Raw genomic sequence first — 25,273 nt, 5'->3', positions numbered from 1 at the left:
CAACTTTGGCTAAAAAGTATTTGTGATTTAAAAAAGGAATGACGTGATACAAAACAAACGTCTAGAAATATGTAAACATTTTATTCGACATGTGTACCATAGTATCAAAATGTCATTTTAGGCCCAAACTCGTGCTTCAATGAGGTTAAAACCCAAAACCCAGCTCTGTAAACTCTTAAAAGCTTATTAGTGTTTTCAAAAATCCACCAACTGTTGGATTTGGACATTTTGGCGTCTGGCTGCAGAAACCAGAACATTATTAAAGCAGATTTACCAGAAACGGCGCTTCACGTCATCAAAATAGCGGGAAAACGCTACTTTGTTCTTCTTTTCGTGGTATCCTCTAGTTTTTAGGGAGATGTCTTCCAAAGCTTCCAATTATTTTGGAGCATAAAGAAAAAAGATCAGAAAAAATAAAGGAAAATGAATGAATTGAAGTTGCTTTTCCCGTTTCTGACATCTGACCTTAACCTCAGGGTCCTGATTCAGTCCACCTTAAATGCTTCTACATATTTAGTCTCTAAAGCAGCAGACTGAAGGATTTAAGGAGGAATTTGCTGAGTTCATTCCCAGCGTTACTGCGGGAAGCATCTGATTTGTTTCCATCCATCATCAAGTTTGATGCAGAAGTGCCCTTTCAAAATAAAAGTCAACAAAACCAAAGTGACACATTCTTACAACACATTTGTCACGTTATTAAAACATAATAGTTCTTGTTTAACTGTTAGAGCATGGAAAGTGCAATACTGTTGTAAGAGCACAACGTGATCATTTGATAAGTCTGGGTTTTATTTTGAAAGGGTAGCAGCATTACATTCCAGTGGTTTGACCGAGTTTTGAGACGTACTCAGATATTTCGGGTCAGATGTGAAAAGGGATGTTTCAGCCATTTTTGAAGGTTCACTTTTGGGTAAATGTTATATTTCTAACATGAAGGGAGGGGCAATAAGGCAAAAATGTATCTAATTCATTACATAAAATCACAAATGTATGATTTTTATGCTGATTTTTGTATTTTTTTGAATAATTTAGAAAGTTACTGAACAATCAAACCATGTTTGTGCAGGAAACAATAATTTTCTCTAAAAGAACAAGTTCCAGAAGTCACATTATAGACACCCCCCCCCCCCCCCCCAAATTGCTGGCAGCCTCCTGAACAGCCTCAGTTCATAGAAACAGAGTTTACAGCCTACATAACTGAGGAGATCAAAGCGTAGCTGCCTTCTTTAACTAGCTCCCAATTTTAACAGTAGGTCATGTGACATTATTTTTAACAAAAGACCATATAAAGTTAGTTACACTGAATTTTAAGGGTAATTACAACCATGAATAACAAAACTGTGAAGCTGTAAAAGTAAAAAATGTAGAAGAAATCGTTTTAAGGTGGCGTTGATCGACTTTAACCCCGGCTTAGCTTAGAATAGCCGTTACATAGCCGTTAGCTCATCAGTCCGGTCAGATGTAAACTCTGGAGCTCAGGATCATCTACAGGCGATGAGATATTCTTACATATAACTTTCATAGAAACACTTTAAAACGGCCAAAGATTCCTTAAAGGTGGTAAAAGTAATGTCCAACTGCAACGATCTTGAGGGTTTTACCTCCACAAACTGACCAGTGTTAACTAACTGTTAACACAGAGTAGTGATAAAAATATCAGAAGACAGGATTTATACTTCAGGATATGAGAGTGAAGCTAGAACAAGAACCTGTTAGCGTCACGTAACTCACTGGTTTTGTCTTCACGAGACTCAACAGAAGCTTGTTCATCATGAAGGATCTGAGTTTAGCTCAGACAGGAAGAAGAAACGAAGCTTATCTGACTAGCAAAAACACTTCAAAGGCAAGTCAGGCTTCGCCAAGAAGAATACATTCATTAGAAAGAGTTTAGTCTCGAGTCCAAAAGAACCAAAACAACAGAAAAAGTCAATAAAAGCAGCAGAAAACCCTAAAAAAAACATCTGTTTCTCTGAGGCAGAGCCACCTTGTTTGTGACGGTGAGGAGAGACGGTGGGAGGCGGTGGGAGCTGTGTAGCATCAACAGTGTCGAGGTCAGTTTGTGAATAAACAGAGAAAATCTGACGTAACTCGATGGAGATAGAAACGGTGGGAAATCACGCTGATGTTTAACACTGACGGCAACAGAAACATTCAACAGTAAACTTAAATCTGCGTCTGAACCCTGACCCGAGTGTGTCGGATCCTGGCAGCTCGTTAGCGTCACGAACGGATCAATCGGCTCTTTTTGAGCTAGTTTAACTCAGTTGTTTTAAGTAAGATAAAATATAAAGGATAAGATGGCAGAACACAGGTTTCTCATCCGTATCTGACCGTATACACGGAAGTCTATGGAAGATCAGGGGTCTGCAACAAGCGGCTCTGGGGTCACCTGTGGCTCTTCAGACTCTCTAAAGTGGTCAAACGTGACTTCATCAATTAAAAAAAAAATATTTATTGTAGCCAGTTTTCACCAGAAATAAATTAAGAAACGTTTTAGCTAATAGATCTTTAGGATCGATCCCGACTTTTTAATGACAAAAAAAAAATAAATGAACATTTGAGCCAAACTGCTGCGACAGCGGGAGGTTTTAGAATTACGACGTCTTTATGCCATGAAAACATAACATAATGGTACCATGCAGCAAACTACGGAAACAACAATAAAAACGTAGATTAAAAGCCTGTTTTTAACTCAGATGATTGGATCCTAAAATCCTGACTTAAGTTGACTGTTAGTAGGAGAGATGGTGACCGTGTCTCCTGCAGTCAGGATGGTTGCAGACCCCCGGCTCAGACTTCACTTAAGCAGAAAATCACGACCGTCAAAAGAAACGATGGTTCACGTTTTTAAACGGCTGTTTTCAGGCTGTTGCACCGATTAATACAGCAGAGAGCTGGAACACTGTAGTGTTTTAAAGGTCCTTAAATACTCACATGGATAATAAAACACTTATAAATAATAAAATGTGCGGCGTCATTAAAAGATATGTGCAGCGGAGTGCCACGTGTGCTGCTTGGTACGTCTTCTGTAAAACTGCAGGAGTTTGGTTCTTTCGCACCGATCGCATCAACCCAACAGGACGAGTTTACCGAACCGTCGTATTGCACTTATATTCAGTAACAGTGATCAACTGAGACCCTGGGTCCAATCCAGTTAGATGAATGAAGTTGGCAAAAAAGACACTCCAGCCCCGGATGGAATGACGCTTCTCCATTCAGACTCAAGATGGTCCTCCTTAAACGTGTTTGATTGTAACAGAACCCGAAAAACCAGCGATCAGCGACTGGAAAACACACATCTGGAGGCTTTTTTCCTCTGAAAGCAGCAGGTAATGGTTCTCAGGTGTTTATAATACAGTTCGACTGAATCGTCTTTACTGAAAGTAACCGATGGATCACTCGTAACCTTTTCAAGTACCTAAAAATACTCCACGACTATTAATAAAAGTATTAAATATCAAACAATAAACCTGCAGGTAACCAAGAAGCTCCAGAAAATGTATAAAGCCTAAACCAGCTAAATAAAATGCCTCCGCTTCTGCACCGATCCACGAGTGAAGACTTTACTCCAGTGTTTGCTTGTTTGTTCCTCACAAAGTCTACTTTTTGGAGAGTTTACCCGCCTTCTTTTTTGGCTCATAGGGTGTCCGTAGGATGCTCGGCGTCTCCTCCATCACGCGGACGAGGAGGTTATCGATGTAGTCCTCCAGCTCCCGGATGTGGGCGTCCTTCTTCTTCACTGCTTCTTTCTGCTTGATGAGTTCCCGAACAACTTCCTCAAAGGAGAGGTTGCTGTAGCTAGCCACGCTCTCCTGGGTCACCTGAGGAGGAAAAACAAAAGCTGAATAAAAAGCCAGGGCGGTTTCTCAATCCAGGGAGCTGCATGCTACCAAGTACGCACTTAAGGCCGATTACGTCACAGCGAACCGACAAGGCAGATACTCAAAAAGCGTCCTCGTTTTTCACAAATTTCCAGGATTCACATTCGGCCAAATGGGAGATTTTTGTTCTCGTTATAAGCAGAGACTGAAAAGTTGTCGGTACAAACAAACACGGCAGCAGCATCACAAACGTATGCAAGACCTTTAAACCAGTCACTTTCTAGCTATGGTTGCGTTTGTCTGGCTTTTGCCACTGTTGACCCGTTTACCTTCACCCACCAACAACACTTCAAACGAAAGCCATGAAGAACACGCATGTGTGTAAATAAAAGTAAGTATATTCAGGCCCTAATGCTAGCCCGCCGCTGCTCTGGTTGATGGTGTTCCAGCACGAGTCTGGATCTCGTTCTGCTTTAACTGTGTTTAATGGTCAGTGGTCTGTATTTGCATAGCACGTTCTTTAGGGTTCTACCACCCCCCCCACCCCCAGGCGCTTCGCAACGAAATCAGTCATTCACATATCTGCACCCTGGTGATGATGAGCTACGATGTAGCCACAGCTGCACTGAGGCCTAGTCCACACGTAGCCGGGTTTTTAGAAAAAACGAATATCCGCCCCTCCAAAAACTTGCATCCACACCACCTCGTTTAAAAAAAAACTCTGCCCACACGTACCCGGATAAATACGTTGTTAAGGACATGCCAGACCTGTAGGCGGCAGTACTTCCCCCGTTCTTAACCTCGTCCTTCATCTGTGGTCTTCCGCAAGGAGCAGTAATTCCGCTTGCAACAACAAACAAGCAAAAAGCGCTTGGACAATTGATAAAGCGAGCGCAGCTCTGAGGGCATCCATGCTGTCGGCTAGTGTAAACACAGGTCGCACACGTGATGTCAGCATTTTTTGTCGCGGAAAGTGACGTTGCGGAACTTAAAACTCCGGTTTTGTCTGTCCACACGCAGACACCCAAAACGGAGAAAACGCAGATCTTCACTTTGGCCGGAGTTTTTAAAAAGATCCGTTTTCGTGTGAAAAAACTCCGTTTTCGTGTGGATGACGGGCCAAAACGTAGAAAAATATCTACGTTTTGGCAGATCCCCGGCTACGTGTGGACAGGGCCTGAAGAGGCGAGGCTGCCGAGCACAGGCGCCACCGGTCCCTCCGACCCCCACCAGCAGGCGGGGTGGGTAAAGTGTCTTAGCAGAATTCTCTGTCCGCATCCGGGATCGAACCTGCAACCTTCCGATCACTGGACAACCCGCTCTACCTCCTGAGCTACTTCTGGATGTCTGAAGAGGACCTCTACTCCTCAGATAACTCCAACATGTTTGTGGATAAAAAGAGGTCTTAAGAAACAAAAACCTTTGACAATCACAACACTTTTGTGACAAAGCTGTAATAAAATCTGTCAGCAGACGCATCCTTCGCCTCATGTGACCCGGTCATTATTAAACCTTTCCATAAATCTGTCGCAGGAACTAAATCAGCCTACTTGGAACGGTGCAGCAGCCCTGGGAGGTTCTGGGTGAGCTCGTGACAGTAAGACTAAGAGTGTTTTTTATGTTTGCTGATTAGTGCGACATCATAACAGACTAATTAGGTGTGTTAGCCTACAGGGTAACAAACTGTCATCCTTTATTCTGCGTTTCTAATAGAGAGTTGCTAAGATGAGGCTGATGCCTGCTCTGGAACATTATAGAACACAGCCGACATCCTGAGGAGGTTTTTCCTTTTGTTTTAAGTGATGAACGGGTTCAAATTAAGTAAAAAAACAAAAACAAAACCCTACTTACAGATTTGAGTAAAATTTCAACAAACCAGATTGTGTGTTGTGAGCGGGGAATCCCAGGCTGCATATTTCTAGAACTACAGGTCAGGTTAATAAAACCAGAGCCCGGTTTTGCTCTTTCAGGCCAATCTATGTGGAGAGAGCGGCGCGGTATGTTTTGTGTGGATCGTATTGCTCAGCTAAAAGAGGACCTGTAATCATTTTTAATGAGGGACCACTTTATCGCTTCTGCGCGGCGCGTCCTCCCCCGAACGGATGGAGCAGCAAAGCCTTCACCCTGTTTAAAATGCCACCGTTATCAGCTTCTACTCCCGTGCACCATTCAGGCTCGACAGCCGCGCCAAGACAATGCCGAGAACCCGAGCAGGACTTGTTACGGGGATCCTATCGGACGTAACAGCATTACTGTGGGTCGGCTGAAACCTACAGGAAGCATTTAGAGAGGGTTACACGGAGCGGGTTTCACAAACACGGCTCGGTAATCTATTCCTAACACACGCACACATGCACGCACGTGCAGCGTTAGAGGCTGCTGACAAAGGCCTGGAAATGACCATGAACTGGCAAAGTAATGATGACTATTTTCCGCGATCAGTAGTGAGGAGGAGATAAGGCGCACACTTGGCATTCTCCAGTTGTGTCATTACAGTTTCTAATGAGCTCAGCTTGGAGAATCTAAAAGCCGAGTCCTTTGAAATCCCCCACTGCCCCCCCCCCCGCGTGTGGTTAATTAGGGCCGAGCAGCAGATGAAATGGGAGCTGCCATTTCTGGAAGGCACTGCGACATGCACGGGGGCACATGTGTGGATACCGACAGCCCTCAACACCCACAAAGAAAGGTGAAGAAAGCCATTATCAGCGTTCTTCCTCATTTAGGCATCACTTTGGCCACCGCTAACCCCCCCACTTCACCACTTTTGCTGTGTAATAGCCAGAATCCCCTTTCCTTTAATTGGACAAACTAAACAAAAGAGAAACTTGAAACTAGTTGAAACACAAAACAAATATTGGAGCGATCGTTCAAGAGAAAAACATTTCCTTCACTTGTCACAACATCAATAATGTAAGTCGAGTTGGTGCCGCACACTAGAGCTGGACATTTAACACCGCACCAAATTATGATGGGATCGGACCCGATGAGCGATGGCTGCAGCTGCTAATTAGCTGAATGACACCTCTGGATTGTCCGAGTCCTCGTGGCGTAATGCCCCCCCCCCCCCCCCCCCCCCCGCTGCTACGTCGAACAAAAGGTAGAGTCCTCCATTAAAACGCATCAGTTGGTCTTTATCTGCGTTTTCATTTCTTTCATTCTTACATTTTTCTTGCCAAAGATGTCCCTCTTCTTCTTCAGGCCAAAGGTGATGTCATCACTTCCCGTCTGCTTTTTCTCACTGGGAAGCGATCGGGAGGAAAATGTTAGTAATCAGAATAAATGTGCAGATTCTCTGATAACTGGAAAAATGAGAAGACGCTGTAAGCATCTTTGAGACTCGTGCACAAATCAAGGCGGTGTGTGACAACCACAGGTGACAGATTAGCGGCTGCAGAGATTAGCGGTTAATTGGGGGAGTTATCTGAGAAGGGATCTCGACCGAAGCTCAGAGAGAGAGAGTTTCGGTTTCAAACCCAAAAACTGACTCTGGGCTCAGAAATGAGACCGACACATTCTGTGGACGAAACGGCCAAGAGGCAAGTGATTCAGGCCGTAACAAACGATGGAGAAGAAGCATCTCCTGACCAGTCCCTTTAATCTACCTTTGTGTCGGCTTTCAGACTCTGAAGACAAAGAAACATCTCCTGAGCGGACGTCCATGTCAGCTCCGTTTTCCTTGTTCCTAAAGCCTGATTTATGCTTCTCCGTCTGCGTCAGTGCGGAAACACGCAACGCCATTATCCGTCCTTGCGTAGGGCACGCAAGTACGTACGGAGTCGAGCCCACTTTTTTAAACATCCGTCGAACGAGGCGGATTACGCAAGCTTGTGATTGGTCAGGACGCCGCTGTTGTCTACAGCGCCGCCATTGCAAGGAGAGCCGAGTTTAACTAGCGGCAGAAACGGAGAAGCTTGAAGAATACCTCGCGAAAAAAACTCTAAAAATATGAACGTTTAATTCTCCCGTGACTGGAGGAGTGAAAAGATGCGCAGCAAGCGTTTTATCTGTGGACGGAAATGACAGGAAACGTGGGTTTAGAGGTGGGGAGCGCATGAAGCGGTGGGAGAATGAGAGACAAATATGTCCGTGTTAAAAGTCTCTTATATACACAAAAAACACAATATAAACACACGATCTTGGACCGATGCATGACAGGATACCACAGAACAGCGCTACGCCCTCTGTTGTCCTGCCGGGCAATTGCTTTGCAACACTCTCCAGGAGACGGAGAAGTATGAGAGCAAAACGCTTCCGTCAATCCGTGCGTGTCCGTCCCTTGCGGAGCTGACGGAGAAGCATGGACCAGGCTTTAGAAAACAACCCTCAATCTGCCTGAGTGAACCCCCCCCCCCACCCCCACCCCCCCCCCCCCCGCTCACTTATCAACCAGATGATGCAATCACCACACCCTGCACACGTGAAGCATCTGAGGTGGACCCGTTCCTGAGACGTGCTCTGCTGCTGGGTCTACAGTGGCACGAGGGTGGTGAAGAAGAGCTGGCAGCGGGACTACCTGGGTTTGTAGGTGGAGCTGAATGGGTTGGTTTCGGCTCGGGATTCCCCACCGAAGGGGTTGGGGGAATGCAGGTCTCCAGAACTCCCCGAGCGCGCCCTGTCGCCGCTCTTACGGCCTTCCTTCTTCCCCGTCACACGTTCCAGGAGGCTGACCTTCTCTTTTTTCTCCTTGTGCTCGGCCCGGTCCCACAGCTGCTCCCCCTCAAACGGGTTGCGGTTGCGTGGGAGCGTGGCATACTTCTGTGGCAGGGTGTCACTGATATCAGTGAAAGGGTCACTGTGTGCTTCGCCGTCCTGGTGTCCTGGCACCTCGCTCTGGGAACGCCGGTGAGGGCCGCTCGCACTTCCTGGAGGACAACACTTCATGTAAACTTCATGGAAAACAAAGTTAGAGCAAAAAACGTGTTCTTGTTTTTAGAGTTTTGGATCGGCTCACCAAACCTTAGATTAGATAACATAGTTAATAATTAGTGAGTTTAATGGTACGGAAGAACAATTACATTTTCTTCTGAACAGCAGCAGATCACAGAGAAACCAGTCTGCAGGAATCAGGCCCCAAGCCTTTAAAACAGGTACATTTTACTGGTTAGTGTGGAAAAACAGGCAGTCTCTCCTCTATAAGGCAGCCAGCAGAGCGGCACTTTGTTTTTATTTTTACAAGCATTAATTCACCTTTTTTTACACAAGACCATCATTGGAAATTAATTAAAGAGGTTCTAGAAAAACCTTTTTTTTACTACTGGAAACTGATCTTTGAGCCTCTATAGAGCACATGGAACTTTTTTTTGGGGAGGGGGCTCAAAATGGCCCAGGAGCCCTGATAAAAGACCAACACACAACCAACACATGAATATTAAATTAGCTGTGTGCTCTGATTGGCCGGTTTACCCTATGACGCTGTCTGAAGCTAGGATCTCCGCGTACAGCCATGTTCAGTATCCAGATTACTCGATGGGATTGATCCACCTTATTTTTGAGTAGCCTCGTGGAGAAACGCTGATGTAAGCAACATCAGAAGTGGCGCATTCCCAGCGGTTTGCACTGTGAGGTTTCGTTGCTAGTAGGGCTGCAACAAACGATTATTTGGATAATCGATGAATCGGATGGGGTCATGACACGATTAATCGATTAATCGGATCACATGGGGAAATTTTTAAAAACTGCTAGGGAAACGTTATTTCTCTCCTTCCTTCACTTTATTTAACACATTATTAGAAAACAGTTCAATAGCAGAAAAACAACATGCCATCGCCTAAATTGTCTTATAAGGTGTATAGACAGAGACCCTAAGCTACATCTATCTGTGACCTAAAATGCTTGGTCCAAGTTAAACAGCTTAAGGGCAATTCTCATCCGTTTTGTTTGATCTCATCTGTAGACATTTATTATAATTGGGGATGTCAAATGACTAATTTTTAATTGTAATTAAACATAGGCTGCAAATTAATCAAAATTAATAACTATTTCCAAAAATGACTGAAAAAATACCAAATAAAACAAAAGTAAATGAATGCCGCCCTCCTTGTGATGATGCCCTGGGCAACTGCCATAAAGTCACATCAAGAAATGCTGCTGATCATTCCAATGATCCCAAATAGACTCACATTAGGCCACATGAAAGCAACTGAACCCAAAAATATATTAACCAGTATATAACTGCACTCTCACACAACACGCCTGCAGCAACAGTTAGGACTCCTCCCTCCCTTTTAAAAGCATTTTCGCTTTTGAGGACATTGTGGTTGTAAAGCCACATGCTAGTAGTCTGGCCCCGGTGTGATCAACCAGTTTCTGCGGGAATGTGACGGCGGAACCGGTTCGCAGCAGCGCGAGTCTACGGGAAGATTCCTCGATGACGCAATTCGTTGCCAACGCTTTTAGTAATCGGTTTTCATCGAATTTATCGATTTGCTGTTGCAGCCCTAGTTGCTAGTAACAGTTTTTTTTTAACATTTGATGAGGATTTAAAAGAATATTTACCCCAAAAAAATGTACTAACAACCAGACGAAACAACATTTGTTGCTGCAAGAGCGATATTTAGCGCATGCACCGACAGAGTGCGAGTGCGTGCGGCTACGAGTGTCGGTACGGTTTTCACCACCTCCCCAGAGATGAGGAACACACTTGAAAACCACCACAAGCTTTATTTGTGCATTCCTGATCCTTCTTTGTTGTTGGATACGATAAACTTCCGAAGAAGCGACGCCGAGCAGTGAAGATATCTAACAGCAGTGCCACAAGAACAACAACAGGAATGATTTCATGTAGGGATGGACAACAGATCGGCATCAATATCGGTATCGGCCGATGTTAGTCATTTTATAAAATATCGGTATCGGTCCGATAAATAAAACCGGGCCAACATTAACAACCAATACTTTTCTACCTTGTCTTCATTTGTTTGCCTGTTTCAGAGGGTGAGGGGGGTGATGTGTATTTGTTTAGTCATGTGACAGCGAATGTAATCATTTCAAAACCGCAAATGTCTGCGTTCATAATGACAAAAATTCTGCTTTAATAATTTCCATTTTATACAAAATCTGCTGATTTTAGACGCATTAATGTCAGCATATCGGTATCGGCCATAACAGTGATCTTAATATTGGATATCGGTATCGGTCCAACATTTTCTAAGTGCATCACTAATTTCATGTGTACAATTTTCTGATTTAAAGTGCGTTTAGACTAAAAGTACCATCCTGCTGTTTGTATTTCACCTGATGTAGAAACTAAAACCCAAAACTTGGTGATGATGGATTTAAGGCTCTGACTTTTAAGTAAATGAGATTGTGTCTCACCTCTTTCAACAAAACACGGCCAACCATATTACTATGTTGGTGCTGATCAGCCTCGGAGCTTTTAGGACTGTTTGTCGCCTCGCTGTTGGATGCGACCGACTTAAGAAAGTAGTTAAATGCTACTGTACGTTAGCTTTGGCCAGACTTTAGGACCTCTCTGCTTCAGTAGGCAGGAGGAGTGTAAACTGAGCTGTGGCACCTGATGCTCATGCATGTTTTCAGTCTCTAAAAGCCCATAAAAGAGGATTTGCACAAAGGGATCACATCGTCTCAATGTAAACAAACGCAGGACCGGAAGTTGCTTGCATCTTTCACGCAAAGCAAGAAAGAAAAAGAAGGATAGATCTAACTGGGATTCAATAGATCTAACTGGGATTCATTCAGAGCCTGGACATTCCCAGTACATCCTGGAGCGTTACAAGTGTGCTCCGATGTTTTGTTTTCTTCTTGTCCAACAAGGACATTAGGAGTAGCTCGGGCTAGCGTTAGCAGTAGCTCATGCTAGCTTAAGCAGTCACTCGTGACAGCGTTCTGAAGTTAGCATAACTGCTACCAACGTTATGTTTACGTTATGACGCTTTTATTCAAAGCAGCGTGCGATTGTTAACCTACAGGATGTGTTGTGATCTGTGCGGGAAACCGGAGTACCCGGAGGAAACCCACGCATGCATGTGGAGAACACGCGACTCCACGCAGAAAGGCCACAGTCGGGTTTCGAACCTGCAACCTTCTTGCTGCGAGGCAACAGTGCTAACAACTGCACCACCATGCAACGTTAAAGAATTGCAGAGGCTGAAGCGGGTTGGGAAATGTTGATTTAAGGGGTGGTTCTCAAAAACGAGTGAATGAGACTTTTAGTGTCGGCGGTGTTAAGAAAGTTAAGTGCCTGCCCCATAACCGGAGGGTTGCAGGTTCGAGCCCTGCTCAGTCAGTGTCAGGCACTGTGTCTAAGGGCAAGGCACTTCAGTGGCATTCAATGACCAGAAGGAGTGCTGTTTTTCACAGTGCTCTCTGCACAGCATTATTTAGTGTCGAGTTTAGAAACGGTGATTTTATGGCAACACAAACTTATTTTCTCCTTCTATTCACCAACTATTCATCAGCTTCACTAACAACTCTTCCAATTTTTTAAATGCCGCTGTTTTTGTGATGCCTGCCGATGTAACTTCCTACAACCAATCAACATGAGTTAACTCGGTTCATTCCCGAAATGACCCGGAAAATTGTCTTTTTGGCCGGCCTGGTGGAGACGCACATGCCGAGAAGTTCCAGTGAAATGACCCTGAAGTTCTGACAGTGGTGAAGTGGAATACATTAGTTAATTATGACCAGTAAGATGTGATGATTCCATACAAACATGAAATATCAACCTGATCGATCTTTGAATGTTTAATCGGAAGATTCTAGGGTTCTTTGCTTCTTTAGGGACCATAAACACACTTCGTATTAATTCAGAGTCAGTATGTAGTTTATAAAATAAATTTAATTCTTTTTCCTAAACTAATGATTTGTGAAATGCCCTAATGTGCCCCAGGGAAGCTGTGGCTATGGCTACAACGAAGACTATCACTACCAGCGTGTAGGTGAATGGGTGAATGTAAAGGGCCTGGGGGGTCGTAATCCTTTGCCATTACTTTAGAACTCACACTTTCCTCTTTTCCAATCGTTTGTTTTTGGATTAAAGTGTAAAAGGTTCAACTAAAAATGTTTTTACAAATACGAAAACGCGTTCCTCACCTTTCTCCTCTATGGAGTTCATGGAGTCCAGTTTGGGTCGGATGTGGGTCCCAATCAGATCAGACATGGAATGGGCTGCTGAGAGTTTATGGACCCCGGCCAGCAGCGGCCGCTTCGCTTTAGCGTCGCTCTTCGGCTGGGGCTCCGGGACAAACGACTGGCCGCTGGACTCTGAGTCGCACGCCACAGAGCAAGGCAAGATGGCGGACGACGCGTCCGTGTGGCCGCTGTCGTGTTTGCGACCTTTCATTTTGTCTTTCAGCTTGGAAAAAGGCGAGCGCGGCTTTTCCTTCATGGAGAGGTCAAACATGCTGGCCGTCATGTTGTTCCTCATGAACTGGATGCTGACTTGGATGCGACCTCGTTCTTTCCTCCTCTTTCCTGGTTTGGACCCCAAGGAATGCCAGCTAAAACGAGAGCGCAAGCAGCTTAGACCCAGCAGACTCAATGACATAATTCATGTAAAAAGAGCAGGATTAATACAATTCAGCTTTAACAACAAATCCTCTGAGTTGAACACACATATTTCAAAACAATTTCGGCAGACACAAGTGGCTAAAGTCGGAAGAAAGCCAATCTTCTCTCTAATGGGTTCAGTCTGCTTCTTTAAGGACAAAACCGAGCCGACTAATCCAACAGCTAATGGTTAAATCTTTATTTGGACACCGCTTACCTTTAGAAGCATAAACTATCTAGACAGGAGGAGGAGAATAAGAAAACATTTGTGTTTGGGCTCCCATTTGTTTAACTCCTCTGCCAGTTCTCCCAGTGATGTAAATCCTAACTGGAAGCAATGGGATTTATGCCTTTGCTCATTGAAAAAAATGAAGTGACATTTGCACAAATCTGGCCTTTGTTAAGGAAACTGAAACGTCACACTACAGGACAGCACAGAAGTTCACCCCTGCTAATGAGACAACGGGTCTGTAGCCGTGTTTATTAGCCGAGCAGCACCAGAACCCGGGTTTAAACGAGGTTTCTGCCAGCATCTTAACGTCATCATGGGGGCACGTTCCTGTCCGGTGTGGGGAGATTTTATTAATAAGTTTTTGTTTCCTAACTGAGAGCTCTAACCCTGCAGAAACTAACCATTTGTTTTTCTCTTTTCCTTTAATCTGAAGTGATTTGCGGATGGCCCTGACGTGTCACATCAAAGCTTGGCAGCAGCTCAAACCCCCCTAAAAAATGTGTGAATCTAATGGCTTTAAAAATGCTAAAGCTAAAATCTAGCGGGTGCACCTCGTGACCCGGGAGTCCGGCTCTTAAAGGCCTTGTTGGGTCGGATTCCCAGGCTGCGTGCTGAGCTCCGGCTGATCAGCAGCAGCAGGCAGCAGTCGTGGGGCCGAGGCTGCACCTCACGTGTGTCTCAAGGCCAAGATAAACCTCCCTCCCGCGCTTAGAAGCACAATTCTCCCACTCAGGCCCGGACCGCTGAGAAACTCCTCATAATCAACAAACACAGGTGTGCAGTAATTACGGGCTGCCTTCTCAGATATCAAGACGGGGCCTTCCTCCCCAATATGTCAGTTGAAGACCAGTGCAGATGGACCGCGGAGAGCCCAGACCCGCTGCAGAGCAGGGATATATCATCGAGGGGTCTCGGCATCATTGTCAAGCTTTGGCAGCGGCCCTGAGATCAGGACAACAGTGGCATATCCATTAGAGAACCTCTGCATAAGAGGTGCACAGCCCCGAGGTGCATCGGCTCCAACACCTAAATAAATAGCAGCCGTGCACGCTGATTAGAACATATTGTGATTCTCCCAACTGATGGGCAAAGAGGAAATGTGCTAATGTCTTTCCAGGCTGAAACATGCAGCCAGCTAATTAACACCAGATCCAGTTTAGTCATGCGGCTCATGTTTTCTTTATGCAGAATTAAGAAATGTGAGTTGGACGAGAACGGGGTCAACAAAATTAGGCTCTTTCAACAGTAATTTCACAATGGACAAACGCTACCTCGGCCCAGGTAAACAGCTGAAACACAAGTCTTTGTTTGGTCCAGGGAGGAAACGGTCCTGTTTTCGCTGAAGAAAACATTTAGGAATGACTGACGGGACATGTTCGGCCAGCTCCACCCACTAACGACGGTGTGGGACGGAGTTACGTGTAATTCCGAGTGAAACATTTTCATTTTGAGTATAAAAACCAGACTAAGAGTGAGATTAAAACACTTAAAAAGCAGAAATGTACCAATATATTTCTGACAGTTGATAAGATGATCATAAATAAGTAGGGGTGTGTATTAACAAGAACCTGACAATAAGACATTTATCACAAAACGGGTGGACGATACGATAGACCACAATACCAAAAGTCAGAAGATATTTGCAGTTGTTAAGACTCCGTGTTAAACTCAGGCCAGACGCTTTGAATCTAGAGTTAGTGAAAGGCGGTAAAAAGTGCTGCCACCTAGCAGTCGGAGTTTGAACTGCACCACACCAAAGTAATACAGTAAACGTCTGAATGTACATTCTCAACAAAAACATCTCTACACTAATTTACATGTTGATTTAGCATCATAACATGAAATAGAGATATTTCAGTGAATCGATTTTTCTTACATCCCCATAAATGAGTTAAAACCAATGCTTGGAAGTAAAAATAAAACAGGGGTGGCATGGTTTTTCTACGACTTAGTAAAAAAGGGGTTAGGTCATAAACTAAACTGATGAGGTCTAATATAGACCATGTGATGCGATGAAAACCAAAAACACGGCTGTGTAGAATAAGCATGGTGGCGCAGTGGTTAGCACTGTTGCCTCGCAGCACGAAGGTTGCAGGTTCGAAACCTGACTGTGGCCTTTCTGCGTGGAGTTGCGTGTTCTCCCCATACACGCGTGGGTTTCCTCCGGGTACTCCGGTTTCCCCCACAGATCACAACATGCCCTATAGGTTATAAATTGTAAGTCGCTTTGGATAAAAGCGTCTGCTAAATAAATAAACATAAATAAATGTTTTTCACTTCCTCCACATAGTTCCTCACACCCAAACAGCTGATCCATATATAACCTTATTTATATGTATATATGTATATATGTATATATATATATATATATATATATATATATATATACATATATATATATATACATATATATATATATACATATATATATATATACATATATATATATATACATATATATATATATATATATATATACATATATATATATATACATATATATATATATATATATATATATACATATATATATATATACATATATATATATATATATATATATATATATATATATATATACATATATATATATATATACATATATATATATATATATATATATATACATATATATATACATATATATATATATATATATACATATACATATATATATACATATATATATATATATATACATATATATATATATATATATATATATATATATATATACATAAATATATATATATATATATATATATATGTATATATACATATATACATATATATACATATATATATATATGTATATATATATATATATGTATATATACATATATATATATATATGTATGTATATATAACATATATATATATATATATGTATATATATATGTTATATATATATATATATATATATATATATGTTATATATATATATATATATATATAACATATATATATATATATATATATATATGTTATATATATATATATATATATAACATATATATATATATATATATATATATATGTTATATATATATATATATATATAACATATATATATATATATATATATATATATATATATATATATACATATATACATATTAATGTACACACACTGTACATGTGGTTCTGATGGCTCACAATTAAATACAGCGAATAAAAAGTAAGAGATGGGCTGGACTTAATGTTACATAAAAAGAACACTAAACAATGTCTGATATTTTGTTGTTAAAGAGCAAGTCACCCCCAAATCAACTTTATTTTTTCTGATAAACTATATAAATGTGTGTCTAATCGTGCTGCAGACACATGTAGTCAATAATTTGCACTTTAGTGCATTTGAGTTAAAATTTAAACTTTCTGCCTAAAACTGTCAGTGTTGTGCCGTTGTCAGGTAAAAACTAGGGCTGTCGCGGTAACCGCAAAAATGAAATATCGCGATATGAAGAAGCCCACCGCGCTGCATCATGCGCCACCGCGATTACTGAACTTGGTTCAACTCAATGATGCATGTTGAGAAGGATGGCTGCACTGGTATCAAAACGAAACGTTACTTCGCTCCTGTGGGAGAACTTTGGTTTTCAGTACATCAGCTGCTGCGCAGCCAGAGTCCTTGGCCGAGACAGAGATGCCACCAGCGGCAAAATAAATAAATAAATGCTCGGAGACCTGCTGAAGTCCCGGACAAGCACTGCTTCTGCAACCGTCCCGAAGAGAGTTTGAGCTGAGCTGGAGCTCACTCGCTACCTGCAGGAGGAATGCATCCACCCTAAAGAAACCCCCCCGACATGGTGGAGCAACGACCGGGAGAGATTCCCTTTGCTCGCCAGAGTCGCACGCAAGTACGTGTGCGTTAGTGCAACGAGCGCACCATCCGAGAGGGTTTTCAGTGTTTCTGCAAATGTTGCCACCCCTCTCAGATCCTCTCTCAAACCGTATATGGTTAACATGCTGGTTTTCCTTGTGGGCAACAAGGACGTGACCGAGCTATAAATCACCGTCATCCGTGTGTGTGAAAGTGAAATGATAGTGCCCCCCCCCCCCCCCCCCCCCCCCCCCCCGGCGAGCGCGCGCCCGGTACATGTAATTTTTTATGCTTGATTTTAAACAACTAAACAAAATGGGGACTTGTTTCTTATTTGTTAGATGCTGCAGCCAAATTTGCATTTAAAAGTTTAACCTCCTGAATTTTGTTGTTATTAAGTTCAGTCGGACTCCGACTGTCGGAGAAACAAGCGTTACTGCGATCAGTGTTGTTACTGCCCTTTGATCTGCATTCAGTAAAGTGTTATTAAAGAAGGCACGGCAATTTTTAACCTTTTTTAAATGTGTAAACATTATGTTTAGATAGTACTGCAATAAAAAAAAGAAGTGCTGCAATAATATCGCACACCGCAATATTAAGCCACCCTGAATCACCGCAGGGGGAATTCCTCAACCGCGACAGCCCTAGTAAAAACTCTGCACTGCATTTGAATTTAAATCTGCAATTGCTATTGGCTAAGAGGTACCCAAGAACGTTAAGCTGGTACCATATGATGTCACAGGCTGTGTCTCAATTCAGGGTCTGCATCCTTCGTCGGCCGGTTACGTCACAGCGCCGCGACTAGGCCTGTCCCAATTCGAAGACTCCTTCAAATGCGGTCAACGAATCAGGCCTTCTTTTCGCCTGAATGAAGGATGGGTCAGGTGTATCCTTCAGTGGTTTACATTTCCCAAGATGCCTTGCGGGCCAGACGGTAAAACTTTTAAAAACAATGGCGGACAGTGAAGCGGGAGCTGTCGGAGAGGATTGTTCATGTAAATGTCAGCATAAACTTGAAAACTGTTAGGTTACTGTAGGTTTTTGTGATACATGAACTTATTTTAGTTAGAAATGTTAAAGTGCTTGTATTGCGGTCTCGGCTCGTATGTTCGGCCGCTTGGTGTCGTACTTCTCCCGCTACGTTTTCCCCGATTTTAATAGAAGTTTGTATTTTAGGGAAAAATGAGAAAACCGCAGACTTTATTAAGCTTAGGGCGGAGATGGACCACATGATCACTGGAGCAAAGTATTCGGCGGCTGTGGCATGGAGGTACAATAACTTCTCATATTTTAAAACTCGTTTGAGTTTAGTTTTTTTCTGCGAAAACATGAAAGGAATAACCCGTTGTCCTCTTTTCTCCATCTTTTCTCTTCCTGTTTTTTTCTTACATGTTTGTTAAGACTATTCTGGAGAAAATGGGCATCCAGGGGAAGGTGACAGCGATGACCAGCTTCTGGGGCTGATCAGGGAGGACATGAGGCTGCAGAGGGAGGCAGAGCAGCAGAGGGCACAGGAGAGAAGGGAGAATTTTGACAGGCTTTTAACTTTGCTAGAAAAAATGGTTAATAAATATTAAACATGTACATATAAAAGAAATATCTGAATAAAATCAGTTCTGCATTAAACTCTTGAATTTTATTTTGGTTTACAAATGAGAATTGTTTACTAGAGGGTATCCGCTGGGTCTTAAAGTCTTAAAAGGTGATAAATCGGTTTTGGTCAAATTAAGACCCTTAGAAAGTATTAAAAACTATTATCACATCTTTGCTCAGGCTCAGCTTGCCGAAAGTATTTTCTCTGAATTAGCTCTCCAACAGTCAAGGAAATGATTAAAAAGCTAAACAAAACTTCGAGCTCCATCGTTTAAAGTTCCTTCTCCCTTCTGCTCAGCGGTTCCACGGTTGCTAGGCACGGAACTTCACCGAGGGAGTGGCGGGAATTCATGAAGGCTAGGCCTGTCCAAATTCACAGCCGTTAACATCCGGTCTACTCGGCCGACGGAGGACCCAGCCCACAAAGGATGCAGACCCTGAATTGAGACACAGCGACAATGTCATTGTGAGCCTGTGTGTGTGTGTGTGTGTATTTGTTAGTGGCTCCGCCCTCTCGGTCTGCTAGGCAACAGCATTTGTTGCATTTTTCAAACAGGAAGTGGGAGTGGAGTAAGATCTGGTAGGGGGTCACTTGCTCTTTAAACTAATCCTACATTTACTTGCTGATTTAAAATCAGTCTCAGCTTCTAGGCACAAACAAAAATCTGACAATAAGAAACAGACAAAAGGTAAAAAGTTAAAAGCAACAACTGATTTATCTTAAATCTGTGTCTGCTCCTCTGTTTCTAGAAACTGTACATCCCCAGAATTTAGGTGTGAAGGAAAAAAAATAATAAAAATTTCTGAAGAACATCTGATGCGTGCAGCTACAGAACACTACGTTCCTGGTTTCATATTTTATGCAAAGCCCAAAAAGTAATCTGGGACTTAGATCTGAAAAAAAATCTGAACTATGGCAGAACATAAACTTATTTTGAAAATCACTACTTCATGTTAAACATCTTCCTGTTTGCACTTTGATTATGTCTTAAGAACAAAACAAGCCGAGTCATTTATACAGTTGCCCTCACCTTAACAAATCAACTGGTGGTCTGAATCTGCCGTTATCGGCGGAACCAACGAGTCAACGACATGTTTTAGGTCAGTGAACGCACGCTAAAGCTTGGGTCCACTTCACCAAATGTGATGGGTAACTGGGTGATGATGAAACCACCGACAGACAACGATCTAAGTGAGACATCCTCATCTTAATCTGCTCTGGTAGGTAAATAAAATGTTTTAGATAATGTTAGCTTGATATGTTACCTTCCGTTTCGCTAATGGTGCGTTCGCTTTCTCCTCGGAACTCCGAATTCCCGACTAGAAGAACATGAACGCGCTCTAAAGTTTGGCTTCACTTTACTAAATGCGACGGGTGATTGGGTGAAGATGAAACCAGTGACAACAATTTAAGTGTGAGGCATCATCGTTTTAATCTGCTCCAGCAGCTAAATAAACTGTTTAAGATAACGTTAGGTTGATATGTTAGCTTCCATAGCTACCATTGTTATCAGCTAATGGAGCGTTCACTTTCTCCTCGGAAATTCTAACTTCCCAGTAGGAGAAATCAAAACGGCAAAAGGAATGAAGATACACAGTAAATTTAGTTCACAGTAAAGATGTTTGCTTCAGTTTAATTATCAGCTTATAAAACTACAAGGACGATGTTAAAATACAGTTGTATGTTATTTATCATGATATATATCAAATATTGTTATATATTGAGAAAAATATATATTTAATTATAAAAGAGAATTAAAATAATAAACACTCAAAAGTATCGAAAATTGGTACCGTTAAGTACCGGTATCGATTCGTAGGTACCGGGAAATAGTACCAGATCGATTCAAATGTCAAAGGTACCCATCCCTATGATAATTTAATGCATTGCAGAAACTTCATACTATGTAAATATCTAACAGCAGATTTCTTTGAACTTCTGGCTTATTTTTGGGAATTGCATCTCAGAAATACTTGGGAGTAGGGGTGAGTACCGAATTCGGTACTTTTTAAGGTACCGACCAAATTCCATAGTACCGACCGAACACCGATTCACGTCATTTCAAACGGTGCCTCGTTTCGGTACCCGTCCATCACAACGAGAACTTGCCAAGACAGCCGCGCATGCGCAAGAGCGTTATGTCGCCGGTCCCTGCGAGCCCGTTGTAAACAGAGCAGCATGGTAGAAAGAACGCACGCTAAAGCTTGGGTCCACTTCACTAAATGTGATGGGTAACTGGGTGATGATGAAACCAGCGACAACGATCTAAGTGAGACATCCTCATCTTAATCTGCTCCGGTAGGTAAATAAAATGTTTAAGATAACGTTACCTTGATTTGTTAGCTTCCGTTTCGCTAATGGTGCGTTCGCTTTCTCCTCGGAACTCCGAATTTCCGACTAGAAGAACATGAACGCGCTCTAAAGTTTGGCTTTACTTTACTAAATGCGACGGGTGATTGGGTGAAGATGAAACCAGTGACAACGATCTAAGTTTGAGGCATCATCGTTTTAATCTGCTCCAGCAGCTAAATAAACTGTTAAAGATAACGTTAGCTTGATATGTTAGCTTCCATTGCTACCATTGTTATCAGCTAATGGTGCGTTCGCTTTCTCCTCGGAAATTCTAACTTCCCAGTAGGAAAAATCAAATGAAAAAGGACGGCAAAAGGAATGAAGATACACAGTAAATTTAGTTCACAGTAAAGATGTTTGCTTCAGTTTAATTATCAGCTTATAAAACTACAAGGACGATGTTAAAATACAAACTTGTATGATATTTATCGTCATATTTATCAAATATTGTTATATATTGAGAAAAATATATATTTAATTATAAAAGAGAATTAAAATAATAAACACTCAAAAGTATCGAAAATTGGTACCGTTAAGTACCGGTATCAACTCGTAGGTACCGGGAATTAGTACCGGATCGATTCAAATGTCAAAGGTACCCATCCCTACTTGGGAAGTGATTCTTTTTGACACGTTTGACAATCATAAAGAACAAATAAATGAATCTGAATGAGTACATTAATGCAATAGAGTCATAAACTTGTATTCATGGCTTTTCATTTACACGTTTAGTGCATAAATATACTTACTCTGTTTTCTTTCTCTCCTTATTAACAAATATTTCATTGAGGTTGATGAACTTTTGACCCAGGAACTTGTCCATCCCCACTAAGGACCGATGCATGACTGTAAGGCAGAGCTCGTAGACTTCGGGGTTTCCCTCTAAAAGAAGACCAGGTAACTCAAACGAGGCCTCCTCTTTCCAGACGGGGTTGATCGTCTTCTCCGCCACCGACGTGGAGTACTTTTCTTTGCCCAGTTGGATGATGGTGTAGGCGTCATTGGTGCCATTTTTGCCTTTGGACTGTAAACCAGTGGCTTGAAGAACAGTGGCTTGGACATGGGTAGGAAACCATTTCTGAGACTGAACACCCAGTGACATGTTGAGCACCGTTTTCAGCTGAAATCCATTCAAAACCAGTTAATATGTGATGGATGAGGGGATTTTAGTGGGTTTCATGGGTAAAAAAGAAGGAAGCAAAAATTAGGATTCACTATAGTTTGTTCTCCATGTTGGTGTGGTTTACATTGCTATGGTAACAAGCAGGTCTGCCAAACAGAGCACGCTTCATCGTCTATCAAATCACAGATGTCCAAGCCACTGTTGAGTCATCTGTGAAAAATAGAGAAAGAAGCAGAGATGCATCAGGATATTTCTGAGAACTAGAACATGAGTCAGAACCGAAGCTGGGCTCGGACTGACAACAAATCCTGAGCAACACTCACATGGGTGTAAACAGACACATCAGAACGTTCACAAGGGGCCACCCCAAAACTCGAGGGTTGCAGGTTCGAGCCCTGTCGGTCTGTCATTGTGTCCTAGGGCAAGACACATAACCCGCCTTGCCTGTTGGTGGTGGTCGGAGGGACCGGTGGTACCAGTGATCAGCAGCCTCGCCTCTGTCAGTGTGGCCCAGATCAGCTGTGGCTACATCGTAGCTCATCACCAACAGGGTGTGAATGACTGATTGTGTTGTAAAGCACCTTGGGGGGTTGTAGAACTCTCGAAGGCGTTATATCAAGAACAAGCCATTTAGATGGTAAATGGCTTGTCTTTGTATAGCGCCTTCTTAGGGTTTTACAGCTCCCCAAGGTGCTTTACAACACAATCAGTCATTTACCCATTCACACGCGGTTGGTGATGAGCTACGATGTAGCCACAGCTGATCTGGGCTACACTGACAGAGGCGAGGCTGCTGATCACTGGTACCACCAGTCCCTCCGACCATCACCAGCAGGCAAGGCGGGTTAAGTGTCTTGCTCAAGGATTGGACAGCAGCCTTCTCTGGTCAGAGCCGAGATCGAACCTGCGACCTTCCGATTACTGGACCAGCTCTACCTCCTGAGCGACTGCATTTACAAGGGTCCTTGATTCCATCACGTTGTGTCTCCAGTAAAGACGTTTGGAAAGTTTGAACTATTCTGAATGAGAGTTGGTCTGTTCCTACTCGCCCCATGAACTACAACACTCAAAATGTGTCCCAAACAAACTGATTCAATGTGTGTCCAGATGAAAGTTGACAGATTTTCTAGACCTTTTCCCCAAACCCATTAAGATATAAGGGGTGTGTGTATGGTAAAATCTACATTTAGGACCAAAATGACACAAATCTGAATTATTAATTATGCAATGTTGAGAAATGCTTAAATGCATGTTAATCCGTCCCACACCACAGCAGATTTAGGATTTTACTGAACTTTTACAGGAAGTCACAAGAACTGAGTCTCAGTTTGAAGCATTTGGAGTTTTTTTGATTGACGGCTTTTAATCCTGCATGAGATTATAGGTAAACAAATAGTTTAGTCTGTATGTCAACTTATTTTTGGGGTCTCAGAATATTAATTGTACAATAACAAAGATAAAACATATAGTGGTCAATACATTAAAGCAACAATTAGGGCTACTCCTTCGAGCTTGAGACTTAATTACCAACTTGAAATTGCTGCGCTTGCCTCTCAAACAAACCTTTTTACTATATTTAATCATTTATGTTCGGTTTTTCTAGTCTGTGGTACTTGGCACTTTTGTTGAAGCAAGAGGTCTAGAAGTCATTTTCGTTTTGGAATAAGAGCAGCTGTTCAAAATTATCCAAATACTCAAAACACATGAAGTCTTTGCGCTATTATTACATATTATAGAAAGTCATTTAATTTGGAGGTCATTTAAATGCTTAGCTTTAAAAGCAGTCACACAGAGATGCATTGATAAATATTTTATAATCACATCACAACCCTCAGAATCATAATCAAATTATAATTATGAGTCGTCTAAATATTCTCACTGCTATGAGCTCCTGGGTCACAACATTCACGTTAAATCAAGTAATTGTATCAACCAATTTATAAGACATAAAGTCAAACAATTAAATGACCATTTTTTTAAAAAAAGAGTAAAAACTTCCTTCTTTATGGAAATTAAACTATTCATATTTTCTACATTCTTTACTAAATTATGTTCATTTGAATTCCCCTCTGGGCTCAACAAAGGATGCTATATATTAATATTTGTCCCTCAAATTAATCAGTGGGCTACAAACAGAACTGACTCAATATAATATATTTCAGGTTATAAATCAAAACCTTCAGTTTGTTGGATGTAAAACAAACACAGTTTAGATGACAGCCCAACACCGGTACTGCTGTGAAAAGAGCCAGAGTGTCGTAAAAACCATAAATCTGTAATTGTCCTAATGAGCGTCTGAATAAAGGTTTGTCACGACAAGGTTTTCACTACCACAAACAACTGTTGTTGCTAAGCAACTTAAACACTTTACCACAAAAATAAAGTACGAGGATATGCGAAGTTCAGCTGTTCTTTTGATTGGGCTGGAGGACAACGTTAGCATCGCGCGGCTAAAGCTAACACTGAACACACAGCATCCCCCCCTCACGTGAAGCCTCTTACCTCGGCGTCATTCTCCCCGAAACTAAAAGGACACTCAGCTCTTCAGCTCAGCGGATAACGTTCCGGAAAACACATTAATGCGATATTTTCAGAAGCTGGAACGCCGAAAAATGCTGGTGGCTGTAAAGGCTGTTGTTGTAGCAGCCCAGCGCTGACGGACAGCAGGGACAGTTTCACTTCCTGTTTCTACGTCACTTCCTATTCACGCCGGTGACATTCCAGACATTCATGTAGGCAAAAAAAAAAAAAGTTGCCTTTTCTTTGGCTTTAACTGTGGTTAATGATTATTTAACAAAACTGCTTAAGCCAGTGATCCAAAATG

The 25,273-nt window shown here is 42.2% G+C and overlaps 1 protein-coding gene across 1 annotated transcript; it reads right to left on the bottom strand.

Moving 5' to 3' along the window:
* Positions 1 to 3,368: 3,368 nt before the first annotated feature.
* Positions 3,369 to 22,653, bottom strand: LOC107375552 (rab11 family-interacting protein 2). Its single transcript, XM_054749914.2, has 5 exons — positions 22,076 to 22,653; positions 12,873 to 13,279; positions 8,335 to 8,683; positions 6,984 to 7,059; positions 3,369 to 3,821 (listed from the first exon to the last, which is right to left on the bottom strand). Exons 1-5 carry the CDS (start codon positions 22,426 to 22,428, stop codon positions 3,600 to 3,602), a joined length of 1,407 nt encoding a protein of 468 aa, XP_054605889.2. The 5' UTR covers positions 22,429 to 22,653; the 3' UTR covers positions 3,369 to 3,599.
* Between the last annotated feature and the right edge of the window lie 2,620 nt (positions 22,654 to 25,273).

The sequence above is a fragment of the Nothobranchius furzeri genome, chromosome 12 (genome assembly GCF_043380555.1).
Source record: "Nothobranchius furzeri strain GRZ-AD chromosome 12, NfurGRZ-RIMD1, whole genome shotgun sequence".
Taxonomy (NCBI): Eukaryota; Metazoa; Chordata; class Actinopteri; order Cyprinodontiformes; family Nothobranchiidae; genus Nothobranchius; species Nothobranchius furzeri.
Note: the sequence above shows the minus strand (reverse complement) of the source record. Positions and strands in the feature narration are given on the sequence as shown.

Excerpts from the sequence above, each read along its gene's own strand:
- LOC107375552 (XM_054749914.2), bottom strand. The coding sequence starts at position 22,428 with ATGTCACTGGGTGTTCAGTCTCAGAAATGGTTTCCTACCCATGTCCAA. Across the intron at positions 13,280-22,075 it reads AAGGAGAGAAAGAAAACAGA|CTGGCATTCCTTGGGGTCCA; the intron begins GTAAGTATATTT and ends CTCTCGTTTTAG. Across the intron at positions 8,684-12,872 it reads GAACTCCATAGAGGAGAAAG|GAAGTGCGAGCGGCCCTCAC; the intron begins GTGAGGAACGCG and ends GTTGTCCTCCAG.